Source organism: Dicentrarchus labrax, unplaced genomic scaffold (assembly GCF_905237075.1).
Source record: "Dicentrarchus labrax unplaced genomic scaffold, dlabrax2021, whole genome shotgun sequence".
Taxonomy (NCBI): Eukaryota; Metazoa; Chordata; class Actinopteri; family Moronidae; genus Dicentrarchus; species Dicentrarchus labrax.
Window position 1 is genome coordinate 6336201 of NW_026136707.1, and position 25478 is coordinate 6361678.

Consider the following 25478-nt stretch of genomic DNA (forward strand, 5'->3'; position numbering starts at 1 on the left):
TTAAATATTTGGGTGTGTCCTTTCCACTCATGAAACATGAGCTGCTCCAGCCACGACCAAACTGGCTGCTCTTCAAATAACCAACATCCAGTCTATGAGCATAGACGGGTCATCCATAGAACTGCATTCATAATTTATGTTGATCTTATGGATCTGTCCAGCCTTACAGCTTCATTACTGTCCAACTGTATGGTAATCAAAACCAGGAACAAGAGAGCTATAGGACTAATTAGATCCAATTTCTGTGGTGTATAATCAAGATTATCATCAAGGATACACCGGATAGCTTCCATAAATGTATAGCAAGTGCTATATTACCATTGTTGTAGTCAATATATAGTTGTTGGAATGCTTTAATCATTACTGCAATTAAAGAGATAATTTAGACATGTTAAAAAAAATTTAATGCAGTTGTTTCTCAGATATTAGCATACATGTATGAGCAAATGAGCAAAACAGGGTGTATCTCTGTAGTCAGCTGTGATGTTGTGGGCAGCTAGTGAAACATAATCAGTCATCAAAGCTTTATAAATCTCTCTTTATCTACACGACACTTGCTGGCCCTCTCGGGTTGCCAAGCGACAAGTCTGAAAAAACCTTGCAGTGCACCTGCATCTGACTGATATGCTGGGGTGGCCAATGAAAACAGAGGGGAGGACCTGCAAGTAAGTGGCCAGGTAGCAGTGGATGTTTGGTGGGATGGTATAAACTTCCATACATAAACTGCAGGCACGAATGTGTGCGTGGAGTTAATTGATGGGGGATTACAGATGAGATTACAAGTAATTGATGCATGTTTCCTTTCTGCTTAGGTACATTAGGAAGAGTTCAGACTCAACTTTGATGGAAACTGCTAATTTGGAAGGAGGGTTGCATCTTTAGTTATAAGAAAACATGAACTAGCTCAAGCTTCTGCAGCATAAAAATCATCTAACTAAGTTTACCATCTGAACATAAATATGTCAATAATGTGCATGTGTGAGTGTGTGTGTGTGTGTGTGTGTGTGTGTGTGTGTGTGTGTGTGTGTGTGTGTGTGTGTGTGTGTATCAGGGTTACAGGAGCCAGTCTACTAACACTGGCTGACAATGGACCTCTGGCCCTGGGAAAGAGACCCTCTGTAATATGCATGAGGAAATCTACACCTGTTTCCAGGTAACCAAGGCAGGGATTCTGAACCGTGACGCTGAATTTAGTGTGTGTGTGTGTGTGTGTGTGTGTGTGTGTGTGTGTGTGTGTGTGTGAGACAGTGTATGTACACCTGCGTGGGCGCATGCACAAACAGGACAGCTTCCTAGCTTTGCCTGCTCAGACACTCTGTGGGGACGAAAGCAGCTGTCAACCCTACTGGCTTGACGAGACACACATCAGTCTGAACAGGGGAAACGCTATGAAACAGTGCAGGCCTCGGTGCTGAACTTTACGCATGGAAACAGGTCAAAGTTGGCCCAACTGAGACGCGCCTGAAGCTGGAAGTGGAGACTTGGTGGAGGGTGGACCACAGAGGCATAAAGAGGTCTTCACAGAACTCTCCCTGAGTGCTGAGTATCTTTTTGTGCAACTATGAATCCGATGTGGAAGGTATATAAGAGCAAAGTGCTAAAGACGCTTAACCCCGAGTATGAAGAGGACACTGCCGAAGAGGTATAGAATTTCCAACTTTCTCCATCTTTGTTCCTCTTACTGATTCATATGCATGTATTAAAGTGTCAGAAAGTTGATGTGGTTGTTGCCGTTGAAGTCAGAAAGTCACCAGGTTTTGTTTGCTGATCATTTTTTATTCATCACAGGATCAGATGAGCTTGCTAAGCTGTTTTGTTTTCTGTGCAATGGGAACTTTAAGACAGAAGTCAGTCAACAATACTTCCTCTTTTTGGGGATTTTGAGTCTGCTAACTGAATTATTAACTGATAAAACTGTGTTTTGTTAATATTTGCATGCAGATCTTCTCTGAACTCTTCTGTTTCCAGTGTCAAAGATGCATTCCAGTAGTAGATAGTAGTAGTCACAACACCAATAAAGCAGCCTTTAACTGTACTTAAAGGCAACATAATAAGGCATGTTCACAGTTTTCATCAGCGATGGAAAGAAACCAATTAATATTTTATGATGATAAGCTTGTAAAAGAGTACAGTACATTGTTAAAGATTAAACCAGTGGTTCCCCATTTTTTTGCCTGGTGACCCCTTACAGACATTTCCCTGTGTGTAACTTTCCCAGATGAGGTCATTTGAATAATTGTTTGAGGCCCAAAGAGGTACTACCCCTCAGATTTATCTTGCCACCCTTTAGAGGGGAGCCAACCACTGGATTAAACTACCAAATTGTATGTAAAGTAATTGAAAGTAGGTATACAGTAAAATTATGATTATTGCATCAGTAATAGTTTTAACTGAGTCTTTCACATTGTCGTGCTGCACTTAACTTAACGAAACCACCGGTTTTCACAGCCTCATTGCAACACCTGCACTTCATCCAGAGTTTGGTACCAACGAAACAGACACAGTGTTGCGTTGACCCAGATCTCTGGAGGGCTGAGAAACTCGATCCTGCACGGGAGCTGAACAAACGGATTAGTTGGCCTTCCACTGACTGACGGACATGGGGGAACAGGACAGATAGCCAGAGCCTCGGGGTGGACTGAGACCAAACTGTGGTTTCTCGCAATGCCAAGGCATCTAGATGGGGTGACAGGGAATACTCTGTCTGGAGAGATAGTTTCCATTTAGATGGATGTGCTGAGTTGTCATCGATGTTATTTGAGTCGACATTGCTCCACACATAAAATTTTACTACTATGAACTCTGACTGTCAAAACATACACTGACGTGGAAATGCTATTCAAGTCCTGACATATACCAAAAACAATATGAGTAATGAAAAGTAGTAAAAAACAGTATCTGACTTTTTAATGAACATTTCTTCATGTTCACAGTCACTGTTCACTGGGTTTTCTACAGGTTGTAGTATCCACAATATGCACTAGATGGCGACCAATGTGTACAAATCCTGAGCATCTGTATTAACATCAGACAGTATGGTGGAAATAAATTCAGGACATTGCTGTGTGGTGCATCCATTTTGTCTGTCTGTCCATTGCAGGTAACAGAAGTGGAGAATGATATGATGAGCCCGGTGCAGGAGGATGAGGGACCTAACGCTGTATCCCAGTTGGCCAAAAAAGTATGTGAACATTGACAACTCTTACTTAATCTTTAGAACATTTTATATTACAAAAAGTTAAAGTTAACCTTAGAAGACAAATACAGATTAACTGTACCCGACTGCACCAGTGTTGTGTCATTAATGAGTAATTTCATTATAAGTGGTGGTGAAAATCATTAAAGTAAAGAGGACCATTGTTCAACTTATCCTCTGAAACCACCTACAAGTATTTGACCTTTGACCCCATGTGTGTGGTTTGTTGTGTGTCCAGATGCAGGGGGCCGGGACTAAAAGCTGGAACAGGCTATCATCTCTCTTCAACAAAGAAGATGAACACCAGCTTCTAGAGGAGACTGAGAGCCCGCCTGTCGCCGACCAGTGAGTGGAAATCTTTGTTTTCCTGGTCGGATGTCATTCGTGCACCTTGTACTGTCTGTAGGGTTTGTGTATGTTAAAAAGTGCTGGTTTTGTGGAACTGTTTTTTTATGGTTTCTGTGTGTGATATATATTCAGATCACAATTTCATGATATTCTGGCTGTGATCAGATTAAAGTTTTAATCAAACAGCACTTCAGTGAAGCCCAAATAATGTTGTAGATAAACTTCAATACCAGAATTTATCTCACTGATAAACTGAAGAATAAGGAGGTCTAATTAAATATAACTAAAACTATAATCTCAAGACTATGAGCTTTGATTTGTTGCAAATTTGGTCATCACTCACCATTAAATGTGATGCTACAGCCAGCAGTCGGTTAGCTTAACGTCTGAAAATTGGAAAGAAAAGCTGCCGTTGTCCCAGGTAACATGAAGGTGATACTGAATGCATATGCATTTCCCCCAAAATGTCAGTCTGTGAATGTGAAGTGGGTCCTAACTACACATTTAAAGAGTAACTGAAATGTTGTTGAAATAAGAATCATATGTAACCTAGATCAGTGGTTTTCAAACTGGGGTCAAGGGATCAACAGTGGTTTTATTGGGTCCCCAGAAAAAGGAGGAATAGAGTATTCTAACTTTTATCACATTTTTTGAAAGTTGGAACAAGGGAAGACATACGGTGGGCGGTTTTACTGATAATATATCGTTTTTTTTAATTGTAATTGATAGTGATTGATAGTGATTAATCTAAGACTATTAAGACATTATTTTAAAACCTAAAAATAAGAAATCCCCTCTGAGTGGTCTGATGTGCATCTATTATGGGGATCCCTGACATTAATATGTTTGTGGACCACTGATCTAGATGTCTAATATTGTTTGATTTTAAAAAACGTCTGCTACTAGGGTTGAATACTTTAAAACATAAACTGGGCTGCTACTAATACTGTGTGTCCCACATTCAAATCTTATTTTTAACCGTTTTTTCTGCTGAGTCCTGTATGATTTAAACCGCAATCTGCTCACTATCAGTCAGTATAACTAATGAGTAGAGCACTAGAATAAGATCTAAAACCAGTCAGTAGACGTGGTGAATTCCAAGCCACAGCACCCACCTATATTTGGACTCCTAAATTGAACTTTCTCTGAATCCTCAGTCCACTTGCAGTAAAGCCGGAGGAGCCTCCTCGACCCAGTCGGCGCTCAGGATTCTGGGATAGCTTCGCAACCAACTGGGCTGCCAAGAAGCAGGCAGAAGCTGCAGCCGCTGCTGCTGCAGCAGACGAGGCAGCAGCAGGCCAGGGTGAGGAGGGGGTGACACAGGGCGGAGGGGAGGAGACCCAGGATGGGCAGATCACTGAGGGAGAAGAGAGTGAAGGAGGAGGACGGAGCAGCAACAACAGCTTCTCCAAATACGTCTCCCTGGGAGGAGGCGGAGGGGACGCATCCTTTAAATGGAACTTTGTCACCAGCAAGCTGGCAGAGCTGAAGACCAAGACCAACTAGCATGACGAAGGAATCTGTAGAATATAAACAATATGATGAAGGGGTTAGATGTTGGAGTGTGGAGGAAGTTTAGGAGGAGGGTATATTTTACACAGGATGTCCTGTAACTAAACTACAGCTATTGTAGACGTCCCTTTTTATCACATTCTGAACTATTGAACTTATGCCCATAAAATGTCTTTTTACAACCACATCACAATGACCAAATAAAGCTCCAATAAACCAGGATCTTTTTTAACCTTTACTTTCCTCATGTGCCTATTTAGGACACTGATATTTTCAGGACACAAATAAAAAACAGTCTTAAGATGATTTTTTAAAATTAAATCTTAAAGAGGAAGGGCATAATTCACACCTGAAAATGAAATCTCTCATGTCCCTGTATGTACAGTGTATGTAGAGACACCAAGTACATAAATACTACTAGAGTTTACTTCATGAAAGGGACCTTCTAAAATCAATTGTACTAAAAGAGAGATACTCTAATTGATGATATTATTTATTTTTCTTTGGAGATTAGGTGGGTGTACTATGCAAATCTGCAGGCAGAGCTAATAGTCTCTTTAACAGCTTGAGACACAGCATGTAGCCACCAGTGTAACAGGTGATCAGTACGTTAAAGGTAAATACAACAGATACTTTATAAAGCGTCGAACCTGGTATATAGGCTACACAATACAGTCCGCTTTCTAGGGGTTGTATGATGGTATCTTCCTTCCCAAAGTGCTTTTTAAGCCACAAAAAGGGGCCTTCACACCTGTCAGCAAACTTGATCTAATCTGTAGTTTTGCAAAAACTGGATTAAGAGATTAAAGGTGGTGATAGCTGAATTATTTGGGGATTATCTCACTTAACCTGATCAGAGGGCATGGGATTTCAGTTAGGAGATTTGGCCGTGCGACATAACTATTACATAACTTAAGCATTTATAAGTCTCTCCTCAGACATCAGGGAGGGTAAATGTGCTGCACAGTTATATGAAATGTGTAAAATATGAACGTGTGTGTGGTGAGATAATGTCAGGCGCGCTGACACGATGACTTAACTGACTTGAATTTTCTGATTGTGACTGAGACTGACATGTGCAAAGTGTGAGTTTTTAAACATTCCTAATTTTGTGACATGAAAGAAATGAGGCTTTAAATATTTTATCTCAGATTTCGGTTTTGATCTTGATGTATGTTTTATTCTGTTGTTTTGTTTTCTGGTATCCTATAATAAAGACTGTTGCACTAAAACAAAGAAAAAACATGAATGAGCAAATGTAATTTTTGTTTCTTCTGCCAAACAGGATGAAAATCAAATCGTTTCCAAAACTGGAGAAAAAGTTAATGTTTTTATCAAGATAGATGCCCTTACAATAGAAATTAGACTCTTTTTTGCAGCTTTACTCAACTTATTTTTTACATCAGACAAGCTTAAATTAAGTAATTAGTGTTTGAAACTATCACCTTTTTGGGTAGTACTTTCTGTACCTTCCCTCTCTTATTTTTCTGCCTTCACTGAACAGAAATCACAGAACTATGTCCCCCATAAGGTTTGCAGTCAGCCAAAAAAATACAGCGAATGTCAGTAGCAGTGATACAGACTAATGGATGATCAGAAATGTGTTGTCTTCTTATAGAGAGTTGATTCTGGTTAAAACCTTAAAAGTGATTAAGAAAACTTACAAGAGCCCAAAACATCACGTTGTAATTTACTTAATTAGGGTGTTTCCAGAAAAATATCTCTTATGGATGCTAATATGTAGAGTTTCTACAGCAGTGGTTCTCAACCTGGGGTCCAGAGACCCCCAAAGGTCACTGAGGGGTCTCCAGGTGGTCCCCAGAAAAATGGGTAATATTTTAATTTCACTATTATTTAACTGACTAGAAGTTAGCCCAGTGAGATAATGTAGAATAATGATCATTCTGTTCATAGTTTTCACACTCTTCACTGTTAATCTGCCCATCTGCAGTATAGACAGTTATGGAATAACTAAATCTTATCAGGTGGGGGTCCCTGAGACTGTATCTTATCAAATAAGGGTCTGCAGCTTGATGTGTATCAATTTGGGGAAAAATACTGACACGTTTTTTGCTTTAAAAGGTTTTATTGTGAAATATTTGCTTTGCATCTTGACATTTAGCACAGAGCATTTCAGAAACAAGTGGTAGCTCTTGTTTTCGAAAGGCCTCTAAATGCTTTTCATGACTCATGAACAGCATGAATAGTCAACAGTCAACATTTTCACACAGACAACCATTTGATTTTGTTTGGTTTTCTCCAAAGAAGGGGACATCTAACATTTCAGTTAAAGATCTTTGAAATCAATCACATCAGAAAAATACATAATTTCCAGTTTACTTTTGTTGCTGTCTTTACGTCCCCAGAGGCTCTGATTGACAAACAGGGTACACCTGAGCTGATTGACTCTTCAGGCAGGAAGAGTGAAACCAGCTGCAAGCACCAGATACTTCATTTAGATTCATGTTTGTAGGTCACTGGTAGCCCTGTGTTTAAGATTTGTTTAGTTTTTGGGCAAAGCTCTGTTGAGTACCATTGTAATAATAGATCATCTGGGCTTTTGCATTTTCCTTTTGTCTGAGGTGTAATTTGGCTCTTTAACAAACATTTAAAATTTAAAATCAACAGAAATGTGTGAGTGTGATTTCAATCTATGGTGCCTCTAACCAGCAGGGGGCTCCCTTTACCTTTTAACTGTAAAATGTTACCCTTTGACTGCCCTTCTATCACATACACATTCAATAAAACTAATCATCTATAATCGAGCCAAAAATCAGGTCATATTCCCTGTCAGTGATATTTAAACATTCCTCTTTCATCCCTCTTTTATTTCCTGTTTTTTCCTCATCTACACCCATTTCCTCCCACACTCTGCCATGTTTCCTCATATACATACAATACTGTTTCCTTTTCAATTTGGAGGCCTTTGTTGACATTTCCATTTGAATTTGAAACTACACCCTAATAAAAGGAGGAGATTACGTGAGCAAATGCACCCGAAGCTCGAGTTCATGTTTTTTTTTAGCTGAGCAACCTCCATTATTTCCATGTGTTTCCAGTGTCAGTCAGATTTCAGGCTGTCATCGTGGATCCTGTGAAAGTCAGTGAGTCTCAGTAGTTTTATCCAGACTTCCACAGTTGTTAGTCTCAGTTTGAGTCAGAACAGATCTTTCTCCTACTCACTCAGTGACATGCTCAGAGTTTCGGACATATTTATGTAACTCGCCCAGATTCTGTATCAAAGACCATAAAACAAGCTCAGGAGCCAGTAAATTTATTCCACAAAAGCTTATTTTTTGGAGGTCAGGAGAGTGGCTCGTTTGAGTGAAAGCTGATGACTATTTGATGCTTGTGTGCGGTGCTGAGGTCCACATTGCAGTTTTATGACACCAAGTGAGCGACACTCAGTGGAAATGAGGTTTGTAGAGCATGAAAGCATTAGAAACTGAGAGCTATGGTTGGCAGTTTGAGCAAAGGGGGGAAACTGTGGTGGAAGTGCAGAAAGACTAAACCGGATGGATGAGATGTCTCAAGTCACACTTAAAATGTGACTTTGGGATCTCTGAAATTATGTGCTTGTTATCATAGAAGAAACACATTTTCCAAGTCATTCTACTTTTAAGTAGATATTAAGTACTGTAACCACCTACTTTTTGCTGAATACGAAATTAAAGGTCCAGTGTGTAACATTTAGGAGGATCTATTGGCAGAATTTGAATAAAACCTGCACACCAGTAACTATGTTTTCATAAGAATCATGGTGTTTGGGTTTTTTTTACCTTAGAATGAGCAATTTTCCTTGGAGAAACACTGGCACTAGATAGGGCCTTTCACATTTTTTGCATGTTTTGCGGCCACCGTAGTTTCTCCTTCTCACTTGAAAGGGGAGGGTGAAGCGAGAAAGATGCAATCTACAACTACACCACTAGAAGCAAATACATCTTACACACTGGTCCTTTAAAGTAGCATTAGCCTAATTGATTTTTTACCCATTTGTGGGCAGGGGATTAACCTGTAAACAAAAAGACATATTACCACCTTATTACCACAGCTGCCTATTTATATACACAGCAGGCACAGAGTCACATTATTGTTCATAGTGTTTTTAACTGCTTAATGTTCCACTGTGTTCACCATGAAGTGACTAACTTTGTCGCTAACTTCGTAATTTTCACTGAAAACACCTACCTGCTACTGTAAACCAGTTTGATGAGAGTGAACGACGCATGTTAACACATGTTGGGGTGAATGACAATTTGAAAATGAAAAAAAAATCTGGGGGTGTGAACTCAGCTTACCATCATTCTCCAGTCCAACAATGTTGTACAGTGTACAGTGATAAATCTGAGTACTCCTTGAAATGCTCTAGAACTGAGGGGAACTGTAGAGCTGTCACTGCGCATTTCATTTTACATTACAATCATTTGATCCATTGTTAATATGAAAGTATCTGTTGTGCAGCTTTTAAGAGCAGCATGCTGTTGTGGCACAATTACAAAGATAATCAATGCATGAAATAGCTTTCTGGATGGAAATTTACATTCATATTTTGTGGTTATGGTCGGGATGCCTAATAACTTTTCGCTCTTTCACACTGATCATGTGACCAAAAAATAGCATACAGTAGGTCAGTAGCTTCTTCACAAGCTTAAAAATCACTTATCAGGGCAAAAGTTGGGTTATAGCCTTTACTTTGTCTTCTTAAATGCCTTCAGTCCACCCCCACAGTTGTTTTCATCATCTCAAGACTGTGTGAAGCTGTGCTTGACTGGCATCTCATTTACAGCACAGTCAGACCGAATTTCAGTGCCGTGACTCTCGGGATACATTACATTCATTTGGCAGACGACTTACATTTTTACCCAAACATACACACATCAGGAGCAATTTTACAGACTCAGTGTCAGTGACTTTTTTTTATATGCATTTGGACCAACCCCGGTACCCCCGGTACCTTTTTCACTGAATGAAATCCAACTCTCATGCACAAATGCTCACACCTTGTCTTCAAAGTGTCTCTTTCATCATTTGTTGTCCTTTCAGACAGGTGTTCACCCTTTTGCCATTTGGCTCACTTTTGGCTCTCCGTGTAGCACAAACATTTCCCCATCCCCCTCCTACACAAAAAACATCATTCAGACACAGTACTTTCCTTTTTCTGCTGATGACTAAACTGCTTCACACCTTGCCCTGGGCTCTGTTCCACAAACTGTAATTACTTCAAACAAAAGCAGCCCACAAAGTTGTGTGAGCCTGCTTTAATTGTTGCACATAACCCACAATGCCTTTCCTTCTCTCTGCTGGCTCTTCTGAACAGGAGATGGTTAGAGAAGATAGCAAGTTAAATCTGTTTATATCCATGATTGTCTTTTGTGGTGGGATTACCTTTGTAATTATGATGATGTACGGCAATGATAAATGGTAATTACAGCAACAGGTTAACGCTACAAATATGTAGTGGCTCTGATCAGAGCTTGTATATCACATTCTTTTTAAAGTTAAGTGCAAGCTTAAAATAAGTTTAGACAAGCTGAAACATGCAAGAAAATTAAAATTAGATTTATATTGCACATAGATCCTTTCTTGATTCCCTGAGGGAAATTTGGTTATCCACAAAACTCATTTTTTGGCAATTTGTATGCTGAAAAAAGAATGAAAAAACATCACATGAGGTCAGTGGGGCCATTTTAGAGACATGGTGCAGTTTGATGAATTTGGGTCAAACTACCATATGATTATGTTGTAAGTTGATGTTGCATTTCCAGCGCCTGTCCCTGTATGACTCCTATTGGCCAACACAAGACATAAATTATGCAGTCAAAGTGACCAGACTGTGCCAAATTCGGGGAAAGTTTGTCTTCAAGATTACAGCTCAAGGTTTCAAAGTTGTTAGGTTTATGAAATAACATCAGTCAGCGAGAAACACGCGTAAAGATTTGGCCCTGAGGTGTCGTCTCTCCGTCGCCGGCCCCCAGCTTGTTTTGTCTGTAAAATTTGAGATCAGAAGTTCGCTGGGAGAAGATTTACAGGTGAAATTATGGAACAGGGGGCTGTAAAAGCAAACAGGAAAGGTGATATTTGATGATTTTTTTAAACCACACACACACATTTCTTACATGAAAGCCAGACAGACATGTCTGGTAGCGCTCAGGTATGACGACGCTGTGGCGAGAGTCTCAACAGACACGGTGAGTCACACACTCCAGCAGCAGTCCCATCTGGAAACCAACCTGCGGGTGCGAGGATGTACACAAAAACACACTGTCTGAGGCTTTTCAGATCCTTGCCTACTGTTGCCACACCTGCTTGAGGCAAGTATGTGGAAACTATACTGAGGAAAACATGCGCGCCCAAACAGTGCAGTCAGAAAATACTAGAAGAGAATGACACACTTTTTACATCTCCCCTCCAGCACATTTGATTTGAAATGTCTATGAAATCAGAAATGCCTGACTTCTAAGAGTGTCTATCCACATGGGTAAAAAGTGTAGCCTTCTCTATATGGCCTCCCATTTTGAAGTGCATCAGAGCAATTATTCTAGGACTAAAAACAAAACAACCAAGATTTGTTCTTAACTGAGAAAGTAAGTCAGCTAACCTCAGTTCAACCTGTATTATTTCACCTGCAGAACACCTGACTGAAGGGAAAAGTTCCTCAAAACAAACAGGAAGTGAAGATGGCTGCAGTACAGGGTCAGTAGAGGATTAACATTGAAGTCTGACATGGACTTCTTTCCCCTAAAATTGGGACATTATGTAAAAATGCAAACAAAAAATCTTCAGTTATAGGCACGCTGTGGAGTTTTTGACCCCTTGTGAGAGCAATGTTTTTAAGAGTGGGTCCACATTTTGTTAGTAAAGAAATGCAGCAGTGCACCAACAAAGCAAACAGATTTTTCCAAAATGGGTGGAAATGTATTCAACGTGTTTATTAGGCCTCAAGGATACACACAAAGTGTTTTGGTGAGCAACTAGTCTTATCTCTTATTTGATTTTCATTAAGCTCAACGTCATTAACAGTGCAACATGTAGCATTTTAAAACAACGCCCATTAGTTATAATATTTAACATAAATGTTGACCCAGGGGTACTCAATATTAAATATCTCTGGAGGCTGCTAATCTCTTGGTTCTTCTTGTTTACAGTAATTATACTAATGTTCCTAAAGTAATGTGGTCGTATTTAACGGACTGGACATTTCAGACCTGCAGTCACTGTGCAGAGGTCATTTTGCAGTAGAAGAGTGGGAGAGATTAGCTGAAACTTTGCACCAGACGACACTCTGATAGTTTTATCAGCTAAAAGCAGGAGATCACCCAAACAAACACATAGCCGAAGCAGTCGTCAGTGTTAATCTGCAGTGTTTGCAGTATGTCTGTAGAGATAAGAAGGAGGCGACTTGATTTTTTAAATAAGTCTAAGTCTTCTCCTGGGTTATTATGACCTCTGTTTTACAACCTGTAGCCTTGTTAATCCTCAAGTAAAATATGCGCATCCCTGTGAAAGTGTGGTTTGGTTTTAAAAAAGGTTTTCTTGTCACTTAATATTCAAACTTATCCTCAAACGTGTTACTATTTTGAAGTTACGGATCTTAAATGTGTTCATAATGACATATGAGATACTTTATAGTAGATCTACTCCCATAAAATCGTATAAAACTCACCACAAATATGAATAAAATCTCTTTTTCTTTTTAATCAGAAAAGAGGTGGTAATTATTTAACTGGCATGGCGATGCAGAGCCTCTCTGAGAGGTTTTATAGTGTTTTAGAGGTGAATTATTGAAAGACCCACAATCCTCAGTCCCTCACCTTGCGTTAAAGAGGTTCTCACAGGACGTTTCATCCCTTTAATCTACAGGCTCAAACTCAATTTTGTAATCCTGTGGCTGTTTAGGAACAGATTTGGGACCCCCTTAGAAAAGAAAACCTGCCTCCTATACCCCCTCTATTTCCCAGCAGAGGGGTAATCTCCCCGCTAAGCACCCCCCCGCCCCCTGGCCATAGCGCATCCCCACCAAAAACACAAATACACACAGGCACAGGCATGCAAGCCACAGAAACACTCACACATCACACATTGAAATCTGATCATCTCCAAATGTAGGTCTGTCGGTTGTAAATACATTGATTTTTCAATTGACACTCCCTAACAAGAGCTCAGGGCTAAGAAGCATTGTGACCACAAGTCGATAATTTTTCAGTCAACCCGCGTGCTGTTTTTCCTCTGTTCATGTTTGTATTTGTTTGGCTGCACTGATCACTTCCACACAACAGGGGCCACCTACCGAGAGGACCGCTGAGCCCGTAGAACACGAGCCTCGGTATTTCCATACATGACACAGAAAATATAACCGAGCAGCTGAGATGTTTCTGACTCCGAAATTATAGTTTGTAGAGTTATTTTTAAAGGAGCGATATACCAGAGGGTTACAGTTCTTCATCAATCATACTGCTTTTCATAGCTGGATTGTCAGGTTGTTGTTATGGACCGCTGGCTGTTCAGACAATAAAAGTGCTGGTGTGTGTGATATCTTTAGGTCGTATATTTGGGTATTGTGGTTGCTGGAATGCTAATCGATTCTTTAACCTTCCACAGAGTCTCTGTCAGGCTCGAGTTACTGTTGCTACAGCTGTTTAGGGTTGTTGTTCTTTGCTTTTGCGCCCGACCTGCAGCTACAACCTTTAAGCCTAAACACACACAAACACAGAGAAACACACACATACACACACAGTGCTCACACCGTGAGAACTAACCGACTTCAGTAAGACATTGAGAAGGCATTTAAAAAATGTATCTGCCAAAATGGCAATTTTTGAGGAGAATGGACAAAAACTCTTGTCTCATGTGTCATGTATTGTGTTTTAATGAGTTTTAAAGAAAGTACTAAGTCTAAGGTAACTGGGTTTGCTTTAGTTTTGAAGCTGTTTTTCCATCAGATACTTAATTGATTTCTTTGTGGTTGCTTTTATCTAAAACCTTAATATGCTGAAAGCAGTCTGTTTGTCATATCGTCTTGTACTAAATGAAGCCCGCTGTACACCACTGGCTATTTATGCGGAGGTGTAACAGGAATTTTCAGTATTTTGGAAAATACACTTATTTGTTACACGAGAAGATTGATATCGTTCTTGTTTGCCGGAAGCCAATTAGCTTGGTAGACACTTCAGAGAGTCACTTCTCGCAGCCAAATAGTCTGGCACTGGCACATAACCCCCACATACAACCACAACTTGTTCTTTTCACACTTTATCTGTGGAATTACATATATAATGTGTTATTTTGTTAGCGGTTAAAATATCTGTGTGATCAGATGAGATAAAGTTGAAAAGTGAGGCGATCCTTTCGTGCGTGCCCCCTTGACAAAGTCGTTTGATGCCTTGTTCTTCTCGTGCACTGATTTGATAAGATGAACAGCCAGTCAGATTCAACATCGTCAGTTGGCCGAAGAATCCACAGACGAGGGCTGACGATTGCCAACGATGCAGAACACATCCCAAAAACTAGGGCTACAGACGCTTGTTTCAGTCTTTATACTAAGCTAACCTAGCTTCATATTTTCTGTACAGACCAAAAAGTGGTATCGATCTCCTCATCTAACTCTCGGCAAGATAATATTAATATTCAAAAATGTCAAACTATTCCTTTAAGGGTTTAAACTTTTCTCTCTAACTCTTTTTTTCATTCTTTACATAACGGCTTCTGTAACTTTCCTTTTCATGTATAATCGAGGGCAACACCATAAATGTAGAGATTCTGAAAGAATACACTCTTATCCCCATTTTTACAACGAATCGAGTCGAGACAATAACACGCAAAAGATGCAGGGTCCTTGAAAACCGGCAGGCAGGCAGATTGATGCAGCAAGGCGAAAGACTTAGGTTTAGATGAGATCTTAAAGCATAGTGAACCCTTTAGAGTTGTCCTTATAAATATAATCCCAAAGCCTGTTAAATCAGTTAAAATTTCAATTCAAGATATATAAAGAAAAAAGGAGACATGATATTCACAGGGTTTTTCCACCACATCAGTAACAGCCCACATTCACCACAGACTGATCATGCATCCATGCCCAGCAAATTGAGCCTGGAGGAACCAGTGGCCCGTAACATAACTAGCCATGTCGGAAATTACACATTGATGCACAGCTGGAGACTTCACTGCTCCTGTTTCTCATCATGTATGATCAGTGCAGGTATGGAGACATGCAGAGTTGGAGCGTTACAGAGAAGACATCTATTCACAGTTATACAAGCCCATATGGCTCGTCTTACACGCTTTTCTTCCTCCGCTCCTGCAGGAGCCGTGCATACTCCCATCCAGCCTGTCATCAGGATGTCATTAAAGCCCCTCCGTCTCTCCTTCGGCCGGTCCCCCAACAGAAATTCCTTCGCTCTTTTGCATGCTGCTTCTCTTTGGAGTCGTCGTCCTTCTGTCCATCTCTATTTCTGACACGGGAATCTGTGGTGTCACAGTCAGACTGGAGATGTGGTCGGAAGAGACAGTGTCACTTGATAAGGAGTTGACGGAGGCTGTCAGGAGGTAGAGCTATTGTGGGGAGTTGGCATTTATGAGGACTTGATTGTGTGGGCGTAAAACAACTAAATATGTGGTTAGAAAAGAATGATAAAGTCGTACTGCTCTGACATTAATTCATACAGTAAGATCCTGTGAAAGTACTTGATATGAAAACATTTCTTTAATATTTCTTTATTTCACTGATAGTTTTCCGAACAGTAAACTTCATCTTAGGCACAAGCAATCAACTCAACAAAACACAACTTTCATTTTGTTAATATTTTACAGTAAAAGTTTTTCCTTTGGAGAACAAAGAGAACAAAGCAACCTTTTATGCTAAATAAATGTAGAAAAATAAAAACCTTACCCTTGATTTATTCATAATCCTATCACTAAAACAATCAAGCGCAACCATCTTGTATTTGGGTCAAAGTGATGAACAATGTATGGAATTAATTATTTTCCATGACTTAATATGAAAAATGTGGAAAAGGTTTTATATCTAATCTGCACACATAATAGTTGTTACGTCATGAATTCCTATAAAACTAGCTGCTGGTTTAGCATCAAATGATTCAAATGATACTGCTTGGTTATTATTCCATAAAAGATCAATCAAGTCGCAAATATTATTTAGGTAAATAAGATCCACATATTTTTATACATAAACATAAATACTTCCATCCAGTGTGGAAGCAGTTTATTATATAATCTAATTTAAATCTAAATAATGAATTATGATGCCTAGAAAGTGAGACTCCTGTTCTTATGGCATCAAATAGTTCCAGCCTGCTGTGTTGACTTTTTCCGTACGAAATAATACTAAGGGAGGAAGAATGTTCAGTTCCCCTTTAAAAAAGAAAAAATCGGCTTCATACTCATCATAGGTTCAACCTTTCTTCTGTCTAGCACCACGTCTGGTGTCTGCGCAGGTGGAGATCACAAGAGAGGCCTAATCCTTTCATTCAACTCAGCTTCTTTAATGGAGTGACTAATTGTTCCTTTTCAGTACCTTTGCACCTGTGTGAGTGACACACAATTTGCCCAGTTAGACACCTGAATCACTCACACTTCCCCTCGAGGAGACACCACTGTCAAAGGGCATGAACCAGTCCCAAAGCGGGACGTCGGACACAAGCACCCTATCATGTTTTGCAAAAGAGAGCAGTCTCCTTCAGACTTGAGGCCACTTTGCGCTATCTCTCCAGCTTGTTTGGGTTAAAAGTCATCGTGTAATTTGCTCCTCCAGCTTCTATGATCCACTGTTAATGAGTCTGCTTCAAAAACAGCTTATCTATAAATATTTCTGAAGTTTGCTTTGACTTCTTAGCTTTTCTCCCGACATAACTCACATATACGTAACAGAATTACATAACTCAAATATTCTGCAGTATGTACGTCATAGAGCTGCATTCCCCACTGGACTATGCACAGTAATTCAGGATCTTGGCAATAAGTCATGAGAGCTCATGCTGATGGACTGAAGAATGTAATTAGAGGAAACAGACTGTATTAGATCCCATTAGACTTCACTGGGTGAACAGGCAGTTCACATGTAATTTGTTGACAGATAATTTGTTTTCAAGTTTCTTATCTGTCAGCTGTGATCAGCATTGTGGATGGTCACTTTCGCAAGTAATTACATCAGTGGGTTTATTCTTGCATTTAATATTCCTTATTTATTTCCAAAAACTTGTTAGAGCAATTTTGCAAAAATGATTGAATTGATTGTTGAAAAAGTGTAAATCAAGTCTATTTTTTAGCTTTGACATTGTAGTTTTTGCTCAAGTATCAAATAGCAGAGGATACACAAGATAGAAAGTTACTGTATGCAGAGAAACTAAAAAGTCAAGTGATGCTGTGTTACAATAAATCAAACAATCCATAACAAAATCCATAACAAAATAAGGGTTAAAGAACTAGTAACAAAACGACCTCCACTGCTGTTTATGATTGACAGGCGTTCTCCTCTACAATGCAATTAGGTCCCACAGAGGGTGATATGTCAGGTGGGGACCCTGTGCGGTGTTTTAAGGGCTGTCATTGGCCTGAATCCTCAGGGGAGGGCCTGCCCTGTGTGGCGCCATGATGATGGGCCTTCCCTCGCCCTGGCAACCAGACTGGGGTTAAATTAGGAAAGACTAACCCCAGAACTGTGGTTGAGACGAGGGCGAGGTCAAACGCTCCAGTCTGCTTTGATGATGGTGGAGGTTGGAGAGAGCAGCAGACAGGCGCTCTTCATCTGGAGCCCGACAGCCCCCGAAAAGACGATGCAAGTGCTGCTGATCACTGATGTCGTGTACATGCATGTGGAGATCAAGCTAATTCATGTGCATGTATCTGAGAAGGACACATAAATATCAGTCCAAGGTCACCCTTACTTCTCCTGTGTCCTGTGCATACAGTAATATGCACAGTGGCGCTCTGTAAGAATGCATGGGACATGTAGTAAATAGCATCAACTGTTGGCAGCTGACGTCCAAACGACAAGTTATCCGTTTTTTTTTTTTTTTTAAATCAACAGAAACAAACTTTAGCATGTCCTGCTAACTGGCTAAGATAGCATTACTTCCAAAGCCAAGCACCAAATCAATAGCAAACTACATTATTATATGAGGTTACAGTTTATGTTAGAAAAAAAAACAACATTTACAATGTATAAGTGAAGATGCTATAGTATATATATAGCATGAAGGCTAATTTTAGCAGCTGTCCAACAGAATATAACAAAAGTGCAACTTCATTGCTTGTCCAATACATTTATTATAATAAGCATCCAGACAGGTTAATAACATTTTAACTCATTTTTTCATGTAAAACTATAATACTAAAGCTGACTATGCTAAATATGTCTTCTACATCTATTTGGAACATGGGCTGGACAATGCAGCTTTAGCCTCAAATTATATGCATATACCATTATATTATGTATGTAGCCATCAGGTGTATAATTAGGATCTTGTCACATGTTCTTGTTAAAACCACTCAGCTAGAAACATTCAAAGTCAGCTGGAGATGCAGTTTTCAGTTCCAACTCACAGAATTCGCATTAACTAGCTTACCAGCTACAGCTGATACAATCTGCAAGTTTACTTCTGTGTGCAATCACTGACTGTACATTTGCCACCGTTATCACTGTACAAAACAGAAAGCTTGACAGGCGACAGTGGTAACTAATAACATAATATTGGTTTAGTGAATTATCAACTGGACTAGGATAGTCTCTCTTGGTGTCTGCCACTGCTGAGGCTGCATAGCATCATTTTCTCTCCCTACAGCCTGAAGGTTACAGTCTAAGCCTCGACTCAGTCTGTCTACACGGTAGCTGAACATTTAATCCACGCTCCAAAAAAAGGTTTTGACTAAAGTGCTTGAGGCAGAAAACAACAGCAACAAAAGGAAATTAATTTGTTTAAAATTAGGGACGCTGGAAGTGCAGTCGCAGCTATCTGTCAAATATTTTCAGAAACCGTTGTTGCCTTTGAAAATTAATACATTTTGTTCTTCTACCTATTAGTTAAAATACTGCAATTGAGTTGGGCTTGAAAACAGTGAAGTTTCAGATTGCAACTAACTGAACACAGCTCGCGTCTGTATTTGACCACCTGGGAATGAAAGCGGGCTGTGAAGTGTGAACTCTGGGCTACTGTAGAAACATAGCGGATCAACATAGGGAAGGCGACCCGCAGCATCTGTAGATCTGTAAACAAACCTATGAATATTATATTTTATTTCTGCCAATAGATGCATGTTACACACTGCACATTTAATGAGAATGCCGGATGTAGAGTTTGAAATATGTTTGTATCTTACAAAAGATGCTATTAAATTGGATTGAGGGTTGAGGGTTGTTAAAGTGAACCATATACCTGCACAATTATACAGTGTTGCTGCTGTAGGTCTGCAAACCTCTACAATGTTGACCTGAGGATAACTGCATCCCATCACTGAAGGCTTGTGTGAGGAGGAAGTTCTGAGGGAGACTATTTGAAGCTGCAGATGATTTGTTATTTTAAACGTACATTTTCCCAAACAAATTTAACTGACTGTGGAACACATCAAAGCTGCCATCTAAAAAAGAAAAAGGCCTGTCATTGGTTGTACACAGGCCATATTGTGAACATATGGTCCCAGGAGACGCTTTTACCCTGTTTGGTGGAAACATCAAGAACTGAAAGTGAAAGCGAGTACACGAAAACCATAGGGGTGCAATAAAGTGACCAATAAAGAGATTGTATCGGTGAGTTTAGGTTATGAACTCTGTGCCCCCCGCGCGGAGTCGAATATCAGAGCTAGAGATGTGTAGATGAATGTTCGCATGGAAACAGACAGAGAGCGAGGACCAGCTGTCGACCTGATGTTTTCTTGTTCCCACATGACTGTGAATAGATCGGACTATGTGATTAGGCTGCTTTCTCACTACCCAGTGGCCTCAAATGCTTTCACAGTGAAGAACACAGTGCAGATTGTTACTGTAAACGCTGTAGGGTTGATTTGGATACAAAATGTTTTGAAATTACAATAATTTTTCCACTTAATTCTAAGAGTTGAAAACACTCATTTTTGAAAATATGCACACACCCATGTTTTTGGACTGTCATAGGACGGCAATGTCGGGGTGGTAATAATAGAGTCTGTCTGCTTTATAACAGCAAGTTCTCAAGCTCGAATCCTGAATAGTTATTTGCCCATCAACAGCTGTTTGGTCATCAAGGCTGCTATTGGGCAGTGTTTGCAGCTAAATGCAACATATGTATTTAAGTCACTTAGGCAGGGAATACATAATGTCAGTGATGACTGGAGGGATGCCAGTACATTTCAGATCCAATTAAATTTGGTTTATTGAAGCTAAAATACCAGTTTGCAACCAGAAGAAAGTTGACTTTGATCGCTGCTTCACCAACATCATCATCTAACTGGTCAAAGATGTCATGTGGCCGACTGTGGATTTTTGATTTACGTCCAGAGTTTTATTATAAACCTGTTTACTTCTTGTTTTGGGGAACATCTGCTCTCAGAGTGACTTCTCCAACTAGTGCAGATGACTTTTAATGAATAAACCTGTAATCATCAAGAGTATACTAGTATTCACGATGCTACATTGGACAGCAAGAGAACCAAATCAGACATTTTTTGTGGTATACGCCCTGTAAATACATGTACAGCAGTTTAGTTTGAGTGTTATACTTCAGAAACCTACCTTAACAATTGATTAATAAAATAAAATGTAGGACAGCAATATAATATAATAGAAAATATATTCAAACAGAGAAATAATGAATGCAGATTTGAGCGTAACTAAAGATATCTTTGACAGTTTAGGGATGTTACTACCCGAAAACGCTATTTCTGGCAGTCTAATTGAATTTCTTTGATTATTTTACGGGGAAATAAAAGTACCAGAAAGAGCTGATTATAAAAAATTTTTTGCTGACATGTAATGCAGCCTGTCAGCACGTCAAGAAGATTGCAGAGATTAGTTAGTAACAGTGCTGATTCAACGAGAGTGGAGATAGCTGGCAGCTTTGCCTTTTGATAACTTTGTATTTCACTGTCAATCGGTGTGGAAAACTAGAGGGATAAAAGTAGAGTCTCTTCAGCGGTTTATTCACACCAACGTGGCCTCTTTCACAGCGAAAGGTTAAAGTAAGCTATTCAACCAATATAACAACTAAACCAGGAAAAAGTCAATAGCCGGATACTCCCTGAATGAAAAGCAATAACTTTTCAATATTCAGTTTCGGTTCAGCCCAGCTGCAGTCAGTCCTTGTCCTTGTTCTACAATGAGGGTCAACTGACCTTACTGCACACTAAAAAGAAAACACATAAAACTCTTGTCTCCTCTTCCTGTAAGTTTCAGTTGGGGCTGAACCAGAGCCCCTCCGGCAGTCCTGCCGTTGTTCTGCTGTAGTCTCTCCTGACGTCAGATAGTTATTTGAAGAGGGTCTGCGGCTCCTGGTCGGGTTTCCCGCAGGCCCAGAGGCTCAGCCCATCTCCCTGACCCCCCGGGAAGCGGAGGTCACGCATGAGAGAGGAGAATGAAAAGGGCCACTCCTCTGATTTATGACCCGACGTAGCTATAGGATACCTGCAGCTCAGGGAAGGTTTTTGTTACTGAGGTGGGGGTACACCAAAGCAGATTCCCCCAGCACCTCCTGCCAACGTCGGTTTAAGATTTCAGTCATTTATTGGGAGAAGCTTGGCATTCAGAGTCAAAGGGACAGTAGCTGAAATAGTGAAACTGTATTTTGAAATTGCTTTGCAGTGTATTAAAACAATAAGCAGGTTCAACACTGTTATTGTTAATTTTTGACTGATTATCTGGTAGGTTTCATTCCCAGATGTGAGCCAGCTGTTGGATTTTGGAAGACCATTACATAACTGATTCTGCTGCTGCTTCTTCAGATCATTCCAGTCATTCTTTGGACTCTATGAGGACTTTATTTTAGTCTCTCAGTTGTGAGTCAATCTGTGATTGTATCTGATCAAACACCCACTCAAGTCCCCAAACGACCTTTTTTAAAGAAAAAGTTCAAACAATCATTTGTTCGTATTATTTGAATATAACGTGTAGCTTCATCCTAAACTTTGTTGTAGAATTGGTGTTGTTCAATCATTCATGGTGCCTGAATGCTAACGGAGTGATAGGCTTACTGTAAGACTTTCAGCCAGTCAGCAAACAGCCTGACCTTTATCAACTTTTTTTTATTGAGTTGAATCCAAAATGCCTCCACGCATTACATCTCACATGGTTTAGTGTCACGATTATCCATTCAGCATGACTTTAGTTTTGTTATAAAAGATAACCTAGTTTACTGATGGAGTAACAGGGGCACGCAAAGACGGCTTGTTGCTCTCATACACAACATGAATTACAAGTCATTAAGCTATAGATCCAATATTTATCTATTAATACCCCACATGTAAAGGGGAGGGTTTAAGGGTGGGTAGATTTTAAAAAGATATGGATTTAGTGGCATCTAGAAGTGTAGTATTAATAGTTATTAATATTATATTCCATTCCTGATGATCCTCCTTAATGTTACACACTAGACCTTTATCTTATTTTACCTTTTTGCGCAAAACAAATTATACGAGACATGCCAGCAGATATCAGTCAAACTAAAACTTTCAAATGATACTGAAATTTTAACTTAAACAGAAAGCTATTTTTTCCCACAACATTGCAAACTTTTCTTTGTTCCCTCACATGCTCAATTTCCAGCTCTAAGTGGGTCCACAAGTTTTGGTCTTGTATTTCACTGTGAGACATTAGTCTCCGTCAACAAGACACTCAAATATCAACCAAATTTAGTTTGCATACTGACATCGTTGAGCATATCTCAGTGTTTTGGACTTAATTCTAAAAGTCTAGTCAGAATCAGCATGTACAGGTACTCTGGCACTGGGACACAGCTTTTGTCCTCACCAGTGTTTAGTCCCCCATGCTTGTAGCTTTTTGATGTATTTAGCACATCACTGATGAAACTGCACCATTGGTAACAGCTGCTAATCGGCGTGTATTATCCTTGTCCTGGCGGATCATACAGACCTGTGTGCTAATTTTGAGTGTGTTCAGCCTCTCTGTCCCTGAGTCATGAGCTGAGCTTCTCTCAAGCGTAGACGTCCACAGTCTGCTGAAGCTGCTGGCGCAGAAGAACTAGGCCAGATTTGACACACTTCACAACCCATACTAACCCTGACACACATTATTGTTTCTCAGAGCACAGAGGAAAAATCCCAGCTACAAATGCACCACAGTTTGAGGCCACTCTGACTGTTAGTATTTGACCTGAGTTGTTATCAGAAGCTGGACTGGAGTTTGTACACCAGAAGAAGCTCATGTTCTGCCTGCCTGTGCGATATGACACTGAAAAAATCTTGGTGTGACAGTTGCCTGAAACGGTCAAGACCACAATGAGTTTAAAACTTCAGGCAAAGAAGGAATATGATTTTCATTTGTTGTTGTTATGCTTTTGTGGCAGTAAGGGCGTTTAAGCAAGGCTCTTACAGAATGAACAAAGTAAACCCACAACTGCTTGTGTGAATTATAAACAGTTTAATTTAGGCTTCGAAAAGTTTTTGTGAAGTTTCAAGAGATGCTTTATTCAGTTAAAAGTCATAACTGGGTCAGAACTTTGCTAGACAGGATTTGCTGGTGGGCAAAAGTGTAAAGCAGGAGGTCTTTGGACCCCCTGTGGTGTTTTTTAATGTGAGTGAAAAAACCACATCAGCAGCATCAAAGCCTGGAGTGATGGATTCCTGCCAGTTTATCACCCACTTTTTAAACTACCAGGCATTTATTTGCCAGGACACTTAGTATGTCTCAAAACTGGTAGACCAGCTCGACTTTCACTAGAACATTAGACCAACCTAAAACCCGCCATTGCTGTAATAATAAGAAATGAATTGTCTTCTACAGTGCCAGCTGTTGTCTGTTTATTTCCAGGCAGACTGAGGAAGAAAAGGCCAAACCCAAAACATGACCATATGTTTAAACCTTGTCCTATGAACCTAAAACAGGATGTCACAGCAGGCCCTCCAGTCAGAGTAACTGACATAGACACAGGCACACAGGAGGGCTATTGTTTTGTTCTGCTTTGGGAAAGATGGACTGAGGAAAAGGGAAGTGTGGTAAGGGATAGAGAAATGTGATGTGTGTAGTTACATTGTTTGTGTTATTGTTAACGCTATATAAAGAAAAAACCCAGCTAGCAAAATTAACACCATTTTGGTCTTCTTTAAAGGGTAAGAAATAGGAATCACATATTTTTTCTTTGCTGAATTTGAAGTCTTTCCTCAAGCTGAACAACTGATGAAGTCATCTTCAGACAAACCCTGGAGCCGCTCCATGGATGGTGAATAATGGAACAAGTTGTAGTCGGACAGCAGACATTGTGCTTTTATTGGGATATGGAGACATTCATGTAATTCACATCTGTGGGCCCTAGAAATAAATACAGCTCATTTGGATATTTTAAAATCTAGTTTGACAAATGGGAAAAATGATACCACTTTATTGTCTGCACAGTAAATATATAGCCTGAGCCTAGTTAACAATTAGCCTGAGCTTAAAGAGGGTAAACAGGTAAAAAAAAAAAAAAACCTCCTACAAACACTATAAGGTACTAAAACCAGAGTACCAATGTCAGTTAACCATGCTGTCCTAGTCCCTAGCTCCATACTTAATGGAAAGACCAACAACTTACTAACAATGGAACAACTCCAAAAAGTGTCACCTGATATTTTCACCTCAAGATTTCAAGCTCTGACCTCCAGCCATGTCAGCATAAAATAAGAATAGTTTTACAGTTTTTTTCCCTTAAGATTTGAGGACATTGTGTGCTGGTGCATGTGGAAACGAAAGCTGACTCAGGTCTAAAAAGGAGAGAAAACACAAAGTGCCAGGAGGAGTCTGCAGACAGGGTGGAGGGTCTGCGCTCGGACGGCGTAGACATAGCATCAGGCCACACAGAGGCCTCCTTGTCTACAAACACAACCTGTTGCAACTCACTCAAGAGCATACTATGCAGGGAATGCTAAAAGGATTAGCGCGTAGCCACTTGAGATAATGTGAAAAATGAGACGTGATGTGGTGGAGGGAGGAAACAAAGAGTCAAGGACGAGACAGCATCACAACACTGACTCAGTCGAGCATTACCCTCTAAGAAGATTAGAGAACAACTAAGTCACAGCTTTTTCTGGATGTCTTTATATTCACTGCTCTTTGTTTCTGATTAAATTAAATATTTAACTTACACTTACTGGATTATCATTGAGTATTACTTACTCAGAAAACCTATTTTTGACTGCAATGTGTGCTAGAATTGGTACATTGTTAATTTTTCATCATATCCCCAAAAACACAACAAAGACAATTAAAAAAATGACTTTCACACAAATA

General features: G+C 39.8%; 1 protein-coding gene across 1 annotated transcript; it reads left to right on the forward strand.

Annotated features, from left to right (window-relative positions):
• The first annotated feature begins 1226 nt into the window (after positions 1 to 1226).
• On the forward strand, positions 1227 to 6291 carry LOC127366641 (uncharacterized protein C1orf232). The gene is made up of 4 exons (XM_051405787.1): positions 1227 to 1642; positions 3101 to 3181; positions 3435 to 3541; positions 4702 to 6291. The coding sequence occupies exons 1-4, from the start codon at positions 1562 to 1564 to the stop codon at positions 5048 to 5050; spliced, it is 618 nt and encodes a 205-aa protein (XP_051261747.1). The 5' UTR covers positions 1227 to 1561; the 3' UTR covers positions 5051 to 6291.
• The last annotated feature ends 19187 nt before the right edge of the window (positions 6292 to 25478 follow it).

Coding starts and splice junctions, on each gene's coding strand:
- LOC127366641 (XM_051405787.1), top strand. CDS start 1,562: ATGAATCCGATGTGGAAGGTATATAAGAGCAAAGTGCTAAAGACGCTT. Junction 1,643..3,100: donor AAGAGGACACTGCCGAAGAG/GTATAGAATTTC, acceptor TGTCCATTGCAG/GTAACAGAAGTGGAGAATGA. Junction 3,182..3,434: donor TATCCCAGTTGGCCAAAAAA/GTATGTGAACAT, acceptor TTGTGTGTCCAG/ATGCAGGGGGCCGGGACTAA.